Source organism: Physella acuta, unplaced genomic scaffold (assembly GCF_028476545.2).
Source record: "Physella acuta isolate Inbredline_101_S28 unplaced genomic scaffold, ASM2847654v3 ptg000849l, whole genome shotgun sequence".
Classification (NCBI taxonomy): Eukaryota; Metazoa; Mollusca; class Gastropoda; family Physidae; genus Physella; species Physella acuta.
The window spans coordinates 1-18,722 of record NW_026732366.1 but is presented as its reverse complement, the minus strand read 5'-3'; the positions used below and the strand labels follow the sequence as shown (position 1 = coordinate 18,722).

Here is an 18,722-nt window from a genome sequence, read left to right as displayed (position 1 = left end):
AACTTTATATACTTTGTGTATACTTTATTTAAAAGCTGGCCAGAACTTTATAAACAATAATCTTGCATTATGATTATGCACTAATCCGACTGCTTAAATTCCAACTTGAGTATTTGACCACTCTTTCACAAGACTCTGCTACACAAAACCATAACCCCACATCTCTAATGAAAATGTAGAACAACTAAATCCTCCTTGTTTCATGAATAATTATATTAAATAACAATAACATTGTAGTACATATTTTGTAATGAAGATTGGAATACGTTTTAAACTTAATTTTGAAGTACCTAATGCTTAAGTGATGTTTAAACTACTTCATCAAATCCAGTTCAAAAATGAAGACACTGGAGAGTACATTTTTTCAAATGTTGAGAAGAAAAATTTTAATCAGCACAGAAGTGTAAGTAATTTGATGGTAGAAAATCTGCAAAATATTATTTGTTAGGCCTTTTTATATATTGGAGTGCGTGTTGCTGTGATATCAGAAGAAATACCAATATAAAAAACAAAAATCTTAACAATTTATCAAATGCCATAGCTAATTCAGTGCTTAAAATAATTAATTTAAAACTCGGTTTTAACCAATTTTTTTAATTTCACAGACATATATATTCTCTTGGTTGCCCATCTAATTTCTATATTCTCAAAATGGAAGATCTGTCACAATTTAAATTTTATGATATTGTTGGAACCTAATAGAAATGTAGTTTATAGCTATAACCAAGCTATAACCGAAACATGATACGTAATAAAGGAGTAAACTTTTTTATCTTAGACCCTACCAGGGTTTCTTCCCCCCCAAAAAAGTCTACCCCCCCCCCCCCCCAATGAATTGAAAATTATATAGAAAATATATACTTTTAACACTGTCACTTAAATAAATTGTGTGTAAATATTTAATTTATATCTCTTTTTGATAAGGTTCCATTTTTTTAAAATGGTAATAATTGGATGATAAATATTTGGTTCAAGTTATTTTTAATAGATCTATCTAGAACTAGATCTAGAATCTAGGTCAACATTAGTATCCGGTTTCCTTTTCGTAGTTGGGGTAATGATATGACGCATTTGCTTTTGTGATGGTGAAATCATTTGGCTTTTCTATATTGCAAATCTAGACTAGATTCTACTTAATCTGCTTGTTTTATAATTTTAAAAATGTCCGTGTACCATGATGAAATAGAAATTGAAGATATGGAATATGACAGTGATACGGAAACTTATTATTACCCATGTCCATGTGGAGACAGGTTTGAAATTACGAAGGTTGGTGAGCCAGAGCAGACTTTTTACTTTTACTATTTTAAATTATTTGGAGGGTCTACCTACTAGATCTATTAGATCTCCTATTAATTAGATCTAGGCGTATTTTATTTGCCGCTTCACGCTCACCTCCGGTTGAGTGTATAAACTTTAAAACTAATATTTTAATATAAACACAACCTAGATCTACGTCATTTTGACATTTAGTCCTAATAAATCTTAAAAGGAGTGACTGCACTACTAGTGACTAGATCTAGTCTAAAAATTACCACAAAAAAAGCTTTTAGCCCCTAGCCTAGGCTGGCCGGCAGAAGACACATAAAACTCAATAAAAGGGTAAAATGGGCTGAAATTCAAATTAGTACCTTAAGAACTGTGCAATGGTCTGAAACTACCCAAAATCACAAAATAGTAAATAGCTGTGCAATGGGCTCATTATTACTCTTTTGGCCTTATTCCTCTAACAAAACTAACTGTATCGTGTGGTTAAGCAGGTGCGATTTGGGCAGATCGTCGGGGGGATAGAATCTAGTATATATATCTAGTTCAAGTTGTAAAGATATCTACCCATCTAGTCTGTAACTAAAGTAACTGTAAGGAAAGTATATCATCTTTTAAATAAATATTTTTAATAGCATATGGCAGGAAACAGATTCAACTCTCAAACATCTACTTTTAGGGTCGATTTTCGCCAATTTTCAAAGTAACAAATATTGACATATTATATATCAATTTTGTTGCTTAACAATCGAGGAATTCAAAAATATAAAAATTAATAGCACTAGACATTTACATCACGTTCAAAATTTAGATTAACCACACTCACTCAAATGACTTTTTTTTACATCTAAATGTAGTAAGGTCTAAAATCCACGAAATTCACAAAATTCACAATATAATTACACAGAAATGTCACTTAGGCATAAATTTATTTGTAATTATGTCAAACTTTACAAAATATACCAGTTTATAGCTTATTTCTATAATTATTCTTGAAAAAAAAACGACCGCTATCCCCTTTAAAAAATGTTCAAAATTCTGGCTTTTAAAAACACTCTGGGGAAGAAATAACAGTTAAATATAGAAGGTCTATATAAAAAATATTATTAGTAAAATATGTCTATATGCCAATTTTTATTATAGTTGCAGCATTTACATGGCTAATTATAATTGTTTAGTACTTTATAAATTAATTTAAAGTTACGACTGTCTGTGGCCTCATTCAAATAGTGTGGTGTCAGTGAACTGGGTGTTAGTTAGGGCCTGATATGATTTCATTAGAATTGGTAATGAACAGAATGTATCATTAGAACTGGCCTATAAAAACAATGTTGATGATAGATGCAGTAGTTTTAATGCTACTTATAATAGATCAAAATGACAAACATAATTAAAACCTAAGAATCTGGAAGCGGTGACCTCATTTTACTGACACGTTTGTCAAATAGTTAGTAAAATCGATCTAGATCTAGAATCTACACGTAATTTTGAAAATACGCTAGATCTAGAAGCAAAATCACTTTTAGAAAAACTAAAGTTAGTGATTAGTTCTGTAATGAAATTGAAATCCACAGCTAATATGTAAGTATCTTTTGATTTAAAAAAAAAAATACGCGTAGTTCTAAGAAAAAAAAAATTTCTACGGTGTACTCGATCCCTATCCCAAAACGTGCCAGCCATATCGCATGCGTATTCAGCTACTCAGCTGCTTATCAAATCTTCGAATTTTAAATTTATATAATAAAAGTAGGTCACCCTAAAAAAAAGAGTACAATGGCTCCCGTTTTCACGACAGCCGTCACTCGATTCATAATTTACAGAGTTAAAAAGTTCTAGTTTCTTTTGGCTATAGATTTGAAGAAATTTAAATTTGTTATATCTCATGTGTTCCAACAATTGTACCTAATTTTAATAAACATTACATTAGTGAGGACTCGGTTCTTTTTAGGATTAGCCCTCGACACTATACAGACTATTGCGAAGAAACAGACTCGCGCGAATGTCGTGCGTAGGCTGGTTCAGTGGCGAAGGTTAGAAGACAATTTCAGACGGAAAGTTTTTACTTTGAAATAATTACATTATCAATTAATTTCGATTTAAAACAAATGGCTTAAAGTCAAAAGTAAACTAACATTTAAAAACTTTGTTATTCGCAGTGTACTCAAGATTCTCATGTTTTAAAGATAAGTCTAGTTTTACTACGTGTGCGTGCATGGTGCGAATACCGATTTTCCGCGACAGAAAATCATTAAAAATAAAAAAAAAGTATCTACGGCAAAATAATAATTATATTTTACAGAATTAAATAGATTTAACTTAACTGTTATTTAAATACATGCTTCGGAGTAAAAAAAATACAATTTTATATCCGTAAAAAATTAACTGAAATTCCCGCTTTCAGCGACGCCGATGTGTCGTAATTTTCGGCAGTCATTTTGTTCAAATTAAAGTAAAAAACGCATTCAAATATACTTTTTTTTACTTTCATAATTTACAGCAATCATTTCTAATGAAAAATCCATAAAAAAATAATAGTTATTTGTACAAAATATTATTTCTTACCTTATTAGTGCAGTACACGTACTTTCCAAGTAGATCCATTCCGTCTAGATTTGCATACTTCGCATCCTTCGCCGCGGCACAAAATGTCATAAAAAACGAATTCCACAAAAATGTTGCTAACGAAGCTTGTAAAAACCTTGCTCTATTTATCAGTATAAACAAAATCCCCGAACGATGTCTGGTTAGAAAGTTTATGAACGGCGAAGACCGAATATGCATTTTGCGGTACCAATCTGTTTCCTGCCATATTTAAATCTACTAGGCCTATGTAAGTTTTTATCATGTTAATCCAATCAGCACAACTCATAGGCCTGAACAACGAACATTTAGATAAGAAAAACCAGGTCACTATAGACCAGGGGTCTCCAAACTACGGCCCGCGGAGATCTTTTTGTCCACGGAAAAAACGTTTGTTGGTGATGGCTGAGGAACTTTGCCCAGAAAAATAAAAAACATGCCTGGAAGAAACTGGCCCCCAAACTGAAATTTGATAGTTAATGCGGCCCTCGGACTGAAAAGTTTGATTGCTATAGACTATAGCGCTGTTTAGTAAATATGCACAACTTCCAGCTAGAATCGGCAAATCTTAAATGGCTGCTACACAACAGAAAACTTGATGACAATGATGAAGTTGCTTAGTAATAATAAAATGTACTTGTAAAACATGTGGGCAATAAATAAAGATAAAATTGACAAACTGATCCATAGGCCAACTGTACACATTATCTATATATATTTTAGAGATATGGTCTGTTGAGCTTACGTCTTGGTGTTGTCTCGCATGATCCCCATGAAGATGTTGTGTAGTCAGATTTTTCTCATCCTATAAATGTCAGTGGGTTTGACCAAATCTAAAAGCAGTATGGGAAAGTAAAGACAAATTGCATTGGTGCTAGAAATTGAGAGGAGAAGGATAGTTTATTATATGATGAGGAAACTGGAAACAAGTATTACCAGACATGACAAAGCTGATGGTTCCATATGATGTCTCCTGTATAATTAAGCATTTGTAACTGTTGAAATCAAAGCATGATTTAATCTACAATTTTTAAGCAGCCCATGCTTGAACTAAGCTTCTATAACTAGGGTGTTTTATAAACCTGTTTTAATATTTCCAGGAAGAATTACAAAATGGAGAGGATGTAGCCAAGTGTCCAAGCTGTTCTCTTCTTATTAAAGTGATATATGATTTGGTATGATATATTATTTCATATAATTTTTATATTAATTTATTGATATGAATGTTCTCGCTACTTTTTAAAACTGTTTTGTTGTAAAAGTAATCTATATTTCAAAATTCTCTGCAGGATGACTTCATGATATCTGAAAAAGCTGTTCCTATCTCACTGAGTGTGGAGCCTACATCTGCTTAAGTTCATTTGGAAACATTTCTTAAAGAAAATTAATGCTTTCACTATCCTACTGAATCACCAGAACTTTTAAAACTGTTCATGTGCACACGCCTGTGTATTAAAATAAACAGGAAAAGTCTGCATATAATAAAGCTTGGACAAAAATACTTTATTTATTCTTGAATGGATTACAGAATTCGTGTCTCATCTTACTGTACTCCACCGAATGATGATATTATTGAACTAGATTTGGGCAGATAACATTAATAAAGGGGACTTGGTGCTCCCCTTTGTTTTTTGCAACAATGTATGAATAAGCCACAATAAAAAGAAATTAAGTTTACATCAGATGTTTTACATTTTTATTGTTGTGCTTTTATTCATCAATTTTAAAATTGTGTGCTTCTCAAGAGAGAAAGTACTGTTGAAGTTTTGTCAAAAAAATAACAGCTTAGTGTTTTGTTAAGTGATCAGTTCTATGCCAGATATTTGCAACTCAGAAGCATGGCCAAGTTATTTCTGGCACTAGAATGTATGAATGACAAGTAAATAAGAACAAGAGTTCGAAAAGAACCAATTATGACACATACTTTGCACAATTCATTTCAGTCATTTTAATGAAACAAATCAAATGTGGCTAATTTAAAAAGCATTAATACAGCAGTCAAAACTTATCAAAATACTTATTGCATTATTTACACACCTAAGCAAATATATAAAACCCTCTGATAAAATATTTGCATGCTATTTGCTTATTGTTTGTGAAGATCTTGTCTCTGTCAAACACTGAACAGGGTAACTGATAGGTCAGGGAGAATCAAGTGCAACAGGAACTTTGCCGACAACACAATCCTTTTTATGACTTGAATGCTGAAGAGGTAGACACCTGACCATCATCATAAACAGTTTTTAAGGATATTGTACCATATCCAGATTTTGGACTAAACTGTTTTTTTTAAGTTAAAGAATGACTTGTCAAATATAAGTGATATGTTTAAGTTTAACCTTTACCTAAAAAATTAACCTGCAAACATTAAATCCTTATGTAGATAGCAGAGAATGGTGTGGTGGTGCAAATATACAAATTCTGCACAATAATCGATCAAGTAAAACAATAATTTTTATCAATTACAAAAATACAAAACCACATTTTGGATTGCTATATGTAAGGAAAAACTTTCAAATTTGATGTAATAATTAAGAATGTATTCTTAGAATAAAATTTATTTTGTTCGTTAACATATTTTTCAGATAGTCATTCTATAATTTAACAAAATATAAATAAAGAATTTTTACACTTCTTTCTATGTAGCAAACTATTCATCTACTGTTGTTTTTAGTCCACTTGAGACAAGATGGAAATTTTACAGATATATGGTACTTATATTATGTAACCCTTACACATCTTTCAGTCAAGACATTTTTGGAAAACATCCTCTCCAGCAATCTTGGCAACCTCTAAACGTTGTCCATCACCCTATCATGGTAAAACTGTGAGAGACCCCAGCTGAAGTTCCACCCCAAAATTAGTGACAAAATATAAATGAGGAGTACTGCAGTCATCGGAAACAGCAGGGTCCTTGTGTTTTTCAAGAATGGAAGTGCTGAGGATTTTTAAAATTACTATTAGAATATTATTTGGCAATAGATTTGCTGATAAGTACAATACATCATTATCACTTTGTACGAACAAAGTTTTAAAAAATTTACTTTTCCTACTAGAATATATATTTTTAATAATGTAATGTTTTTGTTATCCTTACCGCTGTAGCCCAAGAATGTAATGTAGATGTAGTAGCCTATAGCTAAAAGCCATAACGTGTTTCCAAAAAATCTTGAGAAAAACATATCCTTGTTTATAACATCTGAGGAGCATAGTATTTAAAATGTCGATAGCATCAAATGAACAAGATAGTAGGCAACCATCTTTAACTTAAAGATTAAATTAAAGATTAATCTTAAATTAAGATAATTACAATTACTAATGTCTGTTTACTAATGATGCAAAGCATACTTTCAGCATTTCTACAAAGATTGTTTTTTTTACTTTGTAAACAACAAAACTTACAATTGAGAAATGGCAATTGAAAGAAATGTAGTATCAACAACAAAGGAAAGAATGCATTGAGGTGAACATCAAATGCATAGCCCCATTCAACATCTTGCCCTCTGGGTGGATTTATCAACATGTAACGATTTGCAATAAACCTAAAGTGAAAATTTACCAACCATAATTGAATGTTACCAGTAATTAAAGAAAACAGGCCTTAACTATGTTTCAAAAATAATTTTAGAATGGTCACATTTAATAAAATATTTCATTACTTAATATACAATTATCTTGAAATACTAATTTAAAAAAATAAAGGAAGTAGCAGCACTTACCAAAATAAAGTAGCAATAAGCAGGCCCACGCCAATACAATCAATAAAGATCACCCACAATAAAAACTTGATAAAACCAAGAAAACCAAGACTTAGCGCTACTGTAAATCCAAGTGAAGACACTGTAATAATGTATAGTTAAAAGTTTGTAAATAAAAACAATTTCTCTGTTTAATACTTTTAAAATGAACTATGTAGAAAAATAAATTTTATAATTCTACAAAGGCAAAAATTAGCTCCAGATCAGAAAAGATTTCCAGATAAAAATCTGCTAGTCATGACGTGTATTAGCAGCGTGGTAGAACACATGACTGCTAACCCAAAAGTCACAGCCTCAGCTCCAGGGTTTGAGTCAGTTGGATGTCCCTGAGTCCACCCAGTACTATGGGTAAAGGGAACGTCAATTGGGTACATTGGTGACAAGACTGAGGTCTCAGAAACAGGTGAATTATCTACCCCATGATAGAAATACAAAAATATAAGTTTCTGAGAAAAACAATGTACTAACCACACAGCCAAAATGTAAGAAGTACAAGAAAAGCTGGATCATCTCTAGCCCATTGATCTTTAGTTTCTGTAAAATATTATATTCAATTTAAGCTAACTTAAACACCCTACAAAAACATGTCAACCAAGATAGCTTCTTTAGTATAACACATGAAATCTGATTATGTACTTAAAACATAGGAAAATACTAATTGGTCCTCTCTCCTCAGTCTATAAAGAATATCTTTGCCTATAGCTAATTCTAAAAGTTGACATAATCCCTTTATAACCCAACTTATGAACTTGATACAAGCTTGCTTAACTTTTTTTTAAATAAAAACTTCAATAAAAATAGCACACCTTTCAGTGGATGCAGCAGCAATCATTTACATATTTGTAGGAATTATTCACCATACATTGAAATTTAACTTCATTAACTTGAAATTATTGGTCAGTTTACAAGAAATATAATCATGTCTTAACTTAGCTACAGTATACATAATTCTAAGTACTTAATTAAGTATTAACTGCTTATCTCAGGTTATATAACTTACGTTTTCTATACTGAAAGTTTCTGTATCTGAAAGTGAAAGAAAAAAGATACTAATAAAATGGTTAAATGGGTGACCAGTAGACTATAAAATGCATAACTTTTTAGCCATATTAACTCTTAGTATATTAACTCTTTGAAAAGAATTGTTCAGTTTCTTTTATATTGTTTCATAATGTTAAATGTTACAAATAGGATGATAAAAGCTCTTACACTTTTTGGGGTGAAACAAATAAATAAATCATCTGCCAAAAGGCATATTCAAAGTCCATTTGTCTAAATTTAAACAGTCTTCTGAAGTATTTTTGTCTTTTTGCTGTTGCGGTGAGATGTGCCTCTCTGGTTTGAGAGCTAGTACTGCCATTGCTGCTTGTTCGACTCAAGAATGGTGAAAAAGGAGGCATTGATGGAGTTGGTGACACTGGCGGTGATATCTTTGTATAAGATGACATTTTGTGAAGACACTGAACTTAAAGAGAAAACATATAAATATAGGTAATTTAAATCATCATTATTGATAATAAATACTGGTCCATTTCATGCATTAAATATAACTTAAAATTCAAGTGAGGTAACTGGTTGGTAGACTAGAAATTTATAGTATAACTAAAAAACAACATAGCCAACTACTCAATTTTTGTCTCTAATAAAAAAAAAATAGTAATCTATTGACTTAACCATGGGTTAGTGAACTATTAATTAGAAGCTACTCATGTAATTACTTCTTATAACCTAACACAAGAAACACCATTAAATTAAAGCTGCATTTGTATAGCTTGAATTTGTTCAAGATTTAAGTGGCACTCTATCGCAACCTAAAATTGGATTTTATGAATTCTAGTATTCAGAAGTAGTTTTTATCATACGTTAGATCAGGGGTTCCCAACCCCGTGCCCGCGGGCGCCATGGCGCCCGCCGAACGATTTGTATGTGCCCACCTCTCACTATTCGACAGAGACAGAATTTTTTTCATAAACACTATTGAAAGGTTGAAGAGGATGGAAATCGAAAGTTTGAGGGGGGGGGGGGGTGCAAATCAAAAGTTTGAGGGGGGATGCAAATCGAAAGTTTGAGGGGGGAGGGGGGGTGCAAATCGAAGGTTTTGTCCCCGGATGACGGGAAGGATCGCTACGCCTCTGGAAGGAGTTTGTCGATTTAAAATAGGTGGTGCCCGCCACCCTACCAATATTTTAGAATATGCTCTAGAGTAAAAAAAAGGTTGGGAACCCCTGCGTTAGATGCTAACAATATCCCTTAAACTTAAGAAATGTCATTTTAGAAAATTATTTAAGTTAATGTGTAGGCCTAAATTTACTCAATCTCATTGCAAAAATAAAAAATAAACTAGGTTGCAATTTTCTCTAGAACGTGACAATAGCCTAAAAAGAAAGAAGAAAATGAACCATAGGGCTGAGTGATTCTGAACCTAGAACCTCTAGGAAAGTTATTGTGCTCTCTGCGCAGTCACATGTGTATTATTGGTTAATATTAAATATTTTGAATTTAGGTAATGTGTCATTTGACATGAAATTTTGGAAACAGTATAATTGCGAATTCACATCGTAATATACTTAAATAAAAAAATATTATAAATAGAAGGAATGTAGGCGCCTATAATTATTAATTATAATAATAATAGACCTACAGAGTTTGTTTTTTTAAGTTTAATAATCCTACTAGACTAGATCTAGTACTAGGATGTATCTATACTATAGATCTGGTATTATATTCTATTTCTAACTATTAACTTATTATCTAACTTAGTAACTTGTAACTAAACTTATAAACTAAGTGACTAAGTCAAACTCTAACTAGAGTCTAAATAGTAAATAGTAGTATTACTGTATTTACATTTAGTGAAGTGTGACTAACACTAAGTTAACTTAGTATGACGAAGTCTTGATGCTATGCAGCACTATAGATAGGCCATAGGCCTACATAATACATAAGTACATATAATTATTATATTAATATGAAATAGGCCTAGATATTTTAGAGTTTTATTTTTTACTTATCAAACACTAAAAATTGTCTCACAAAATAATCAAAAAGTGAGCAGCAACAGTTCAGATTTAGAGTTCAGGCCTCATGCAAGTCAAGAGTAAGATACAACAGTCCCACAAGCAAAACCAGCTTCACAAGATCAGAAGATCTAGATCTAGATCTAGAATTCTGCAACTAGTCAGTGCCAGGTTTATATTGCAGTTATTACATATTTCCACTGGTATAAGTAATTATTCGATAGATTGCTTCTTTTGAGTGTTCTTATGCGATTGGTAAGAATATTTTAACGTAACACTATTATGATATTCTGATATTGATATTGTTTACGAAAGCGACATCACAACAAACAACCCTAAGTTGCCAGCGAATAAGCGGAAATTATGTTTTATTTTTTACTGCGCCTGTGCAGTCAGGGGAGATAAATATTGTCGGTTAGGTCAAAAAGTATTTCTGGTACTGGTAGGCTAGAGGGTATAAAAAGAAAGATTAAGATAATAAATAAATTCTAGAGATTCTAGATTTCTAGGTCTCTGCAGTGCAAGACTGTATCTCCAATCCAAAGTCCGCAAAGCATTTCATGCCAAGAGTAAAGTACAAGTTAACAAGTAGAAATATCATCTAGCTAGATCTACAATCAACCATCATTTCATTGTCTGATAATTCAAAAAGTAGGCAAAATAAAGTAAAGCACTCAATAAATAAATAATAAAGTAGACCTAGATTGACCTAGATCTATAAAGTATATAAAAAAAGTATAAACTAGTCTAGAGATCTATTCTATATAAAGCAAAATCCGTTATTGTCCTAGCCCTATTAATTAATTCAATACTATGACCTCACAAAAAGTTATGCTTGATTCAGAAAAAAAGGAAAATTTTTATACTGGTGTCAGATAATGGAATCTTCTTTTAGATTACTGGTAGTTAACTAGATCTAGGGACTGCGTGGTCATGGTCAAATAATTTATCTTACTACTGCTAACCAGCAAGTCTCGAATTCGGAACCAGGGCTCGAGACTCTAAGACATTCCTGAGTCCACACAGCTCTGATGAGTACCTGACTTATGTTAGGGAAACAAAGGCAATTAGGCATAGATAGTGTTGACCATATTATCCCTCTGTATGCAAAGGTAATTGATAAAGGTGAACTCTATTGCATCTGACCCTTGTGTCTTAGAGTCTTAGACACTAATGAGTAGAGATAATGATGAAAAATCAACTAGCTTGCAATGTTATTGTTTTGTTATGTTATATCTTATATCCACTGATGATTTAATAGATTTTAAAAATAAATAGATCTAGGGGTTTTAAAAAAAGAAGAAAAATTAAATAATGGGGGTTGTACTTTTTGTGTGGATCCAAATCTAAGATGATTAAAGAGAGTCAAATTAAATGAAGCCTTTTGGTTTTGAGTGCATTGACCATAGGTGGTTTGATCAGAAGCATTTACATACTGTGTATTTAAATAGGATCAAGAGGATGCCAAAATTTTATGAAGACATAGAAGTAGAAAAAAGTAAAAAGAAGGTAGCTTGTGAAGATCTGCGTGATGACCTGTTGGAATGCCTACAAAATACTGACTGTGTCAAAAAGGTGTGTTCATTTCAGCTTTTCTTTTTAACTTACTGATCCAGTAATGTACATCTTATATAGTCAAGGGATATTTTCACACTCCCTATTTTGAGTGCCCTGGTTTTTAAATGTAAATTTAAAAATCATGTAAAATAAATATGATTGGCAGATTAAGGTAGATGTTTGGGGGTATACCTCCATTCTCTCCTCAGTAGTCAGAGATGAGCTTATAATAGTAAGCAGCCCATAATGAGATGGGTGTGCTGGACATTATTTAGAACAAATCCACTGGAAGACTGGTTTAAGATCTATTCAATATTTTGGGGTGCTGTCCTACTCTAATGCACCTTAACTGTTGACTAGTTTAGTTTTAATTCAAATCATCATGCTGCTTAGTTTTAGGTTGATTTACAATATACTTGCTGATGCTGTACATAATGACTATATTTTATTTTAAATACATTTTAAATAGGCCTAATTCCTTTAATTTTTATTCTTTTATCATACACTTTTCATAATCCAGGATAAAAAAACACCACGAGATTGTATGCGTCTAGAATCCCTGCCTCAGCAATGTGCAGTGTTAAGAAATAGCTTTTTTGAATGTAGACGATCCATGGTAGGTGTTACCTTTACATATCAATTCATGTGACAAAAAATGTATGTTATTTACATTTATTTAAATCATGTCTTGTAAAATGTAGAATTACTAACCAGATCAAATCAATCATTTCATACTTAAAATTCTTATAGATTTTATATCAATTCTCATTTTGAAATATGAATAATTCTCTTAATGTTTTTTTTTACTTACATGTTATTTTTTTGTCATTCCGCAGTTAGACATGCGAAATCGGTTTAGAGGAAGAAGGTATTATTAAATGTTTCAAATCTGTTCTGATTGGCTGTGATGAAGACTGAGGTGCATTGTTGAGAAGTACGAGCAAGAATGTTATTTTGTATCGTCAATGTATGCTGAGATTTTTCTTTAAATAAAATGTAATCAACACCATGTTAAGAGTTTTGCCTATATATTTGATTGCAGGTATTGTAAATCAAATACAAATTATGGGATATACCTTCTACTTGTAAAGTATAAATTTTATCAGTTTGTAATATGTCATTTCAATGTGATACTATCACATATCAACTTACTAGAAGTTCTAGTAATATATGTGACAGTATCACATTGAAATTACATATTACAAGCTAATAACAATTAAACTTTTAACATTTTAAAAGGGGCAGTAGAAAATAGTTCAAGTTCAATCAAAAGAAATGTATTGAATTGTTTCCCCTGTTTGAGTTTGTCAGTGTTTTAACAGACTGTTATTTGGTACATTTCACTGTTGCTTCAAAATAAATACTGGTAGAATGTATTGGTCTTATTTATCTTAAGCCATAAAATAATTCCATATTTTTATATTATAAGTACAAGGCATGTGTATGCACATTGTAATTTTTGGCTCTTCCGCCTCAAAAGGTTGCCGACCCCTGGTAAAGGTCTATCCTTGTAGCTCGACAGCCACGGTCTTCTTCAGTGTTTCTTCCAGACTATTTTTCGGGGGGGGGGGGGGGGGGGGGGGGGGCAGACACTGCTAAAAGTTATTGTTTTCTATATAAATTCCATTTTGTTTGGGGGGGGGATGGGCTCTGCCCCCACAAAGAGATGCCTGGAACAAAATTTGGTCTTCTTGGCCTGCTAACACATACTTGTCCACTAGTGAAGGACTTTCTCCGTGATATAGATCCATAATTCATTGATTCCAATAATAAATTTGCGACTCATCTGTTTTCAAAACCATGTAACAGATACTCAAACAGAGGTGAGGAAAGAGAAAGGACTAAGCAACTTTGGCGTACACATATTCAAATCATCACGCAGTGAAAGTAATTTTGGTGTTTAGGATATCCCTATCAGATTCATACACAATTCAGTCCTAACGGCTTGAAATTCGCCTTCATTTGTTATTTTTATCCTCTTGGCTGCTCCTAATACTAATACGTTTTTTGTTCTTTTCATTTCCCCACATATTTCCACAAGGAAAGCGGTGATTTCTTAAAGGTGGTTTAAGCCGACTAGTTCATTATTAAACAAGTACATCGCGGTGTTAATGAGATCTAATCAATCATCTGAACAAACAATCCCTGTTGCTAAGTTTGTTTGAGGCAAAGTTTAACTTTACGAGGCGTGATGTTCACTTCATTTTGGTCATTAGGTGATGTGTGTGTGTGTATGTTGGTCGTCCGTTAGCTGACGGAAAAAAAATTCGTGTACTAACCGGTCCAGTTCACACAAACAGTCGGTCGTGTAAAAACTCTCTAAATTGAAAAGCCTCTTACAATAACAAAGGGGGGACCATTCAAATTGAGCCTGTACGCCAGCAGGGGTTGATGTTGAATCTCTGGTCGTTCGCGTGTTTAGTAACATTCGAACATTCCATTCGTATTCACGCTGCGTGGACATACCCCCCCCCCCTCCCAAAAAAATGTGCTAAGCCTGTTGGCGGATCTATATCTAGATCTATATGGAGCTCCTCGTATTTTAAAAAAAAAGTGTCCTTTTATTACTTTCAAGATCTTCTGACCAGAGGCGTAGTGACCCTTCCCGGGGACAAACTTTCAATTTGGCGCCCCCTCGGGAACAACCTTTCAATTTTCCATTTGCACTCCCCCTCAAACTTTCATTTTTGCACCTCCCCCCCCCCCCCCCTCAAACTTTCAACTTGCCCGCCCCCCACCCCCCCCCCCCCCCCCCCCCCCCGATATACTTTTTATATTTATAATGCAAAACTGCAGCTAAAATGTGATTTTAGTTTGTTTTTACAACCCGTTTTGGCACCCCTATGGTCGGCGCCCGGGGACATATGTACCCCCCTCGCTACGCCTCTGCATCTGACTTTCCGTATGGCAGAACATTGGGGGGGGGGGAGGGGGGGGGACGAAGACAAGGCATAGTCCCCGATTTTTAAGGGCTCGATCCTTTTTTTTTCCTCTTAAAATATAGTAAAAGTCGTTCTACTATAAATTTATTTGTATGTATAGGCCTATAATATAGGCCTCAACCTTTAGCCAACACACCACTGGAGTGACTGGACTAATAAGAAAGGAGCTCAAAATATCTGCAGTGTATGAGATTACACTTTTTTTCTATTTACCGATGTCAAGATTCAATAACGAAAAGCCCATTTTAAAAACTGAAATTGGTTTGAGAATGAGATGACCGACCACCCCTGGAGAAATGATGGACTCGAGTCAATCCAATATCCGCCCTCCACGCCGCCACCCACCTACGTGTTCCTGCGGCTTACTTCAGCGTTATCTTGTCAGCCTTGTCACACTCTATTCAAGAGCTTATCCAATGATTACATAGGAACTTGTGGTCACAGAACTACGTTTTCAAACGGGCTTTAATATTCCGAATATTTCAAACAACATGGGGTGTTGCTAGGGGGGGGGGGCGTGATGGGGCGGAAGAGTAATGAGGGAGACTCCAAATAAATTTTCCTCAGTAAAGAAAAAGGTATAAGAATGTGACACGTTAATTTTTTTTTTAATTAAAAATATTTTATCTAGGACTGGTTCAGCAAGATTTGTGAAAGAAAAAAAAGTCAAACATTCTGTAATGTACAGCTAAAAACAACGTGTCTTCACTGAAGTGTTATGCTATTGTCAACTAGGATTGCAACATCATGTTTTATTGAAGGAAATGCCTAAAGGCTGTGTACTGTCAGTGTTACAATATATTTTGTAGTAATAAGTAGTATAGGCCTGAACACATTTAAGCAGCGACTGAAAAAATGGGAACACTTTTATTATTTATTTTATTTTAAATTTATAGTCCCAATGACAAACGTTTAAACAAAATACTTTTTTTTAAAGGCAAATACTCTTGCTCCACATTCACACATACACACTCACACACACACACATATATACACACATATATATATATATATATATATATATATATATATATATATATATATATATATATATATATATATATATATATATATATATATATGTGTGTGTGTGTATATATATATATATATATATATATATATATATATATATATATATATATATATATAGGGCCTATATATAATATGACTCTTGGCCCTATATTCCTATATTAATAGGTCTATATTAAAATACGTTTATTGCCAAGCTTTGTTCAAACAATAAATATTGAGGTCACTTAACCAATAACTAAAAACCTAATAGATAATAGATCTGCCACTTATGTTAACGTGCTAAATACTGTCTATGCGGATATAAATATCAACAGATTAGTGAAGATATTGACACCATGTCATACTTTAAAACCCGGACACCCATAATCCCCGATGAGTTATCACTCCACATAACGTATTCCCTTTTTTTTTTTTTTTGTTTTGTAGACAGCGCGTCGATGCGCCACATGGTCGAGGACACTGGCTTCTAAACACGTCTTTCTTGGCAGCTATCTCAGCCCTCATCTTTGTTAGCAGCTGTGTTCGTGTCTCAAAAGCACAACGGGTCGGATCGTTACCTTTAATAGTAGAGATGGGTGGACTCGACCTTCCCGTCACCCCCCCCCCCCCCACCCCTCTCTACTTTAAATCTTTGACCTTCAGTGCAAGAAACCCGCCCATGACAACGTACTGTGAAGTGTGTTTATTTAGCCAGCGTATCGATTAGCCATATACACATATTAAGCTAGTGAAGAAGGTAGAACCGATAACGATTTTTTTAAAACCGTGGCTTGGGTTCAGGTTAGCGCTAGGGTTAGCGTGGGTTCAGGTTAGCGCTAGGGTTAGCGTGGGTTCAGGTTAGCGCTAGGGTTAGTGTGGGTTAAGGCTAGTGCTAGGCATGTTGGCTTATTATTAGGATTGGATTATGTGTGTCATTCTCGCGGTTGTCAACTGTGCGAATGTGTAAGCTGTGTTTCTTTCAGACATTTTTCTCTGGGTAGAGGGGAGGGGGCTCTTAAAACTTTTGATGGAGGGGGTCGGAAACTAGCTGAATTAGCCTATATATTTTGTGTATTAATTATATTTCGTTGCGAAGGGGGAGGGGTGGTTCAGATGCCTGAAAGAAACCCTTTAAGTGTAAACACCGTACGCTAGTCGACAAGTAAGCCACCACTTGCGAACCAGCCACACAAAAAAAATCAATTTTTAATACTGCGAGTGGCAAAACCACATCCGTTTTACTTGTAAAACCTCATCACAGAATGCCAGATACCCCAAAATGACGTCACAACGACCCGCCCTCTCCTCTTTATTATTCTAACAAAATCAATGTTATTCAGGTAGGACTACTAGCTACTTACTTGTAATATGACATTTTGGGGTCCTTGAAATACAATGAAAAAAGGGTAGGGGGGGGGGGGGTGATACACTTACGGGACGCTAATGATTTTTAAGTTCCTGCTTGTGTTCCCCTATTATACGAATTGGGTTAACAACATTAAGGATAGATCTAATTCTATATAGGAAGTGAATATCGTTTATATTTATCAAAGTATGTTTATATGCCTACACCAGTGGTTCTTAACCTGTGGTCTATCGAACCCCAGGGGTTTGGGGAGTTAGTCTCAGGGGTTCGGTGGAGGTCAAGACAAACCCGAATCATAAGTCACGATCGGATTTTGTCAGTACGGACGATAGAACTGTTAAGATGGGTTCGGTGAATGCGCATATGAAACTAGTCAAACTAGTGGGGTTCGGTACCTCTAAAAAGGTTAAGACCTACTGGCCTACACTGCCCTACAAGTTTCGTACTTAAAAATAAAGCATTGGGTCTCGTCAACTCCCCTTCAAAAAGATAAATATATGTTACACTTACAGATTACAGATACGATACTATCTATCTCTATTCGTTGGGCAGGGGTGGGAGTGGTAGGAGGTGTCTACTGTAATAAAGCTGTTTAATAAGAAATATGCCAAAAATAGAATATTACGAACCAAGGTCTAAATCGGTAGATTAGAATGTCTCTATTGCCCTTAACAACGGTGAATTATTTGTTTAACAAGAAGTACAGAGTTTATTATGTGTTTAGCATACACGTAATGTTTATTTAAATTGTTTTTTTTTAAAAAAATGATATTATTTAATTTTTAAAAGCATTGCATTTTGGCAATGTACCAAATTCATTTACACCTGTCCAACAAAGAGCGCTCTGCACACATATTTGACGATCGGAAACAACCGCAAGTAAGCACATCGCCCAATCAACGTCGAGATAACTGATTAGTGCGCAGTGGCGATGTGACGTCGACATATTGGTATAAAATTAGCTCGGTATGTGTCTCGACGCTGTAGTGCACTGTTAAGCTGACTAGAGATCTAGTCACTTGTGAAAATTCGAATCGAAACGAAAGTAATTTACCGAAATAGAACCACAGTGAGGTGGGTGGGGTGCTTATGAATGATGTCATTGTCACTTGACACAAATCAATGGGAGGGGGGAGTCTGTTTTATGTGAAGATGAAATAACATTTGGGTGGGGGTGGGGGTGTAGGAAATTTAACTACGCACATAATTTCATTTAAAATAGAGT

At 33.9% G+C, this 18,722-nt stretch overlaps 3 protein-coding genes across 5 annotated transcripts; 2 read left to right on the top strand and 1 right to left on the bottom strand.

The window, feature by feature from the left end:
* The first annotated feature begins 1,040 nt into the window (after positions 1 to 1,040).
* LOC131952071 (diphthamide biosynthesis protein 3-like) lies at positions 1,041 to 5,523 on the top strand. The gene is made up of 3 exons (XM_059314564.1): positions 1,041 to 1,269; positions 4,947 to 5,021; positions 5,136 to 5,523. The coding sequence occupies exons 1-3, from the start codon at positions 1,162 to 1,164 to the stop codon at positions 5,199 to 5,201; spliced, it is 249 nt and encodes an 82-aa protein (XP_059170547.1). The 5' UTR covers positions 1,041 to 1,161; the 3' UTR covers positions 5,202 to 5,523.
* A 247-nt stretch (positions 5,524 to 5,770) lies between these two features.
* LOC131952069 (protein unc-50 homolog) lies at positions 5,771 to 10,977 on the bottom strand. 2 transcript variants are annotated; one of them, XM_059314559.1, is made up of 8 exons: positions 10,638 to 10,977; positions 8,814 to 9,069; positions 8,605 to 8,630; positions 8,073 to 8,138; positions 7,566 to 7,686; positions 7,249 to 7,388; positions 6,944 to 7,045; positions 5,771 to 6,784 (listed from the first exon to the last, which is right to left on the bottom strand). In XM_059314559.1, the coding sequence occupies exons 2-8, from the start codon at positions 9,050 to 9,052 to the stop codon at positions 6,639 to 6,641; spliced, it is 840 nt and encodes a 279-aa protein (XP_059170542.1). In that variant the 5' UTR covers positions 9,053 to 9,069; positions 10,638 to 10,977; the 3' UTR covers positions 5,771 to 6,638. The 2 variants fall into 2 exon arrangements, with proteins under 2 accessions (XP_059170542.1, XP_059170544.1); XM_059314561.1 differs by having other exon boundaries at positions 8,814 to 9,064.
* A 50-nt stretch (positions 10,978 to 11,027) lies between these two features.
* Positions 11,028 to 13,188, top strand: LOC131952070 (cytochrome c oxidase assembly factor 5). Of its 2 annotated transcripts, none has more exons than XM_059314563.1 (4): positions 11,028 to 11,286; positions 12,073 to 12,196; positions 12,699 to 12,794; positions 13,015 to 13,188. In XM_059314563.1, exons 2-4 carry the CDS (start codon positions 12,083 to 12,085, stop codon positions 13,054 to 13,056), a joined length of 252 nt encoding a protein of 83 aa, XP_059170546.1. In that variant the 5' UTR covers positions 11,028 to 11,286; positions 12,073 to 12,082; the 3' UTR covers positions 13,057 to 13,188. The 2 variants fall into 2 exon arrangements, with proteins under 2 accessions (XP_059170546.1, XP_059170545.1); XM_059314562.1 differs by having other exon boundaries at positions 11,031 to 11,272.
* The last annotated feature ends 5,534 nt before the right edge of the window (positions 13,189 to 18,722 follow it).

Excerpts from the sequence above, each read along its gene's own strand:
- LOC131952070 (XM_059314563.1), top strand. The coding sequence starts at position 12,083 with ATGCCAAAATTTTATGAAGACATAGAAGTAGAAAAAAGTAAAAAGAAG. Across the intron at positions 12,197-12,698 it reads ATACTGACTGTGTCAAAAAG|GATAAAAAAACACCACGAGA; the intron begins GTGTGTTCATTT and ends TTCATAATCCAG. Across the intron at positions 12,795-13,014 it reads TTGAATGTAGACGATCCATG|TTAGACATGCGAAATCGGTT; the intron begins GTAGGTGTTACC and ends GTCATTCCGCAG.
- LOC131952071 (XM_059314564.1), top strand. The coding sequence starts at position 1,162 with ATGTCCGTGTACCATGATGAAATAGAAATTGAAGATATGGAATATGAC. Across the intron at positions 1,270-4,946 it reads ACAGGTTTGAAATTACGAAG|GAAGAATTACAAAATGGAGA; the intron begins GTTGGTGAGCCA and ends TAATATTTCCAG. Across the intron at positions 5,022-5,135 it reads TTAAAGTGATATATGATTTG|GATGACTTCATGATATCTGA; the intron begins GTATGATATATT and ends AATTCTCTGCAG.
- LOC131952069 (XM_059314559.1), bottom strand. The coding sequence starts at position 9,052 with ATGTCATCTTATACAAAGATATCACCGCCAGTGTCACCAACTCCATCA. Across the intron at positions 7,687-8,072 it reads TCTTACATTTTGGCTGTGTG|TGTCTTCACTTGGATTTACA; the intron begins GTTAGTACATTG and ends ACATTATTACAG. Across the intron at positions 7,046-7,248 it reads TCAATTGCCATTTCTCAATT|ATGTTATAAACAAGGATATG; the intron begins GTAAGTTTTGTT and ends TATGCTCCTCAG.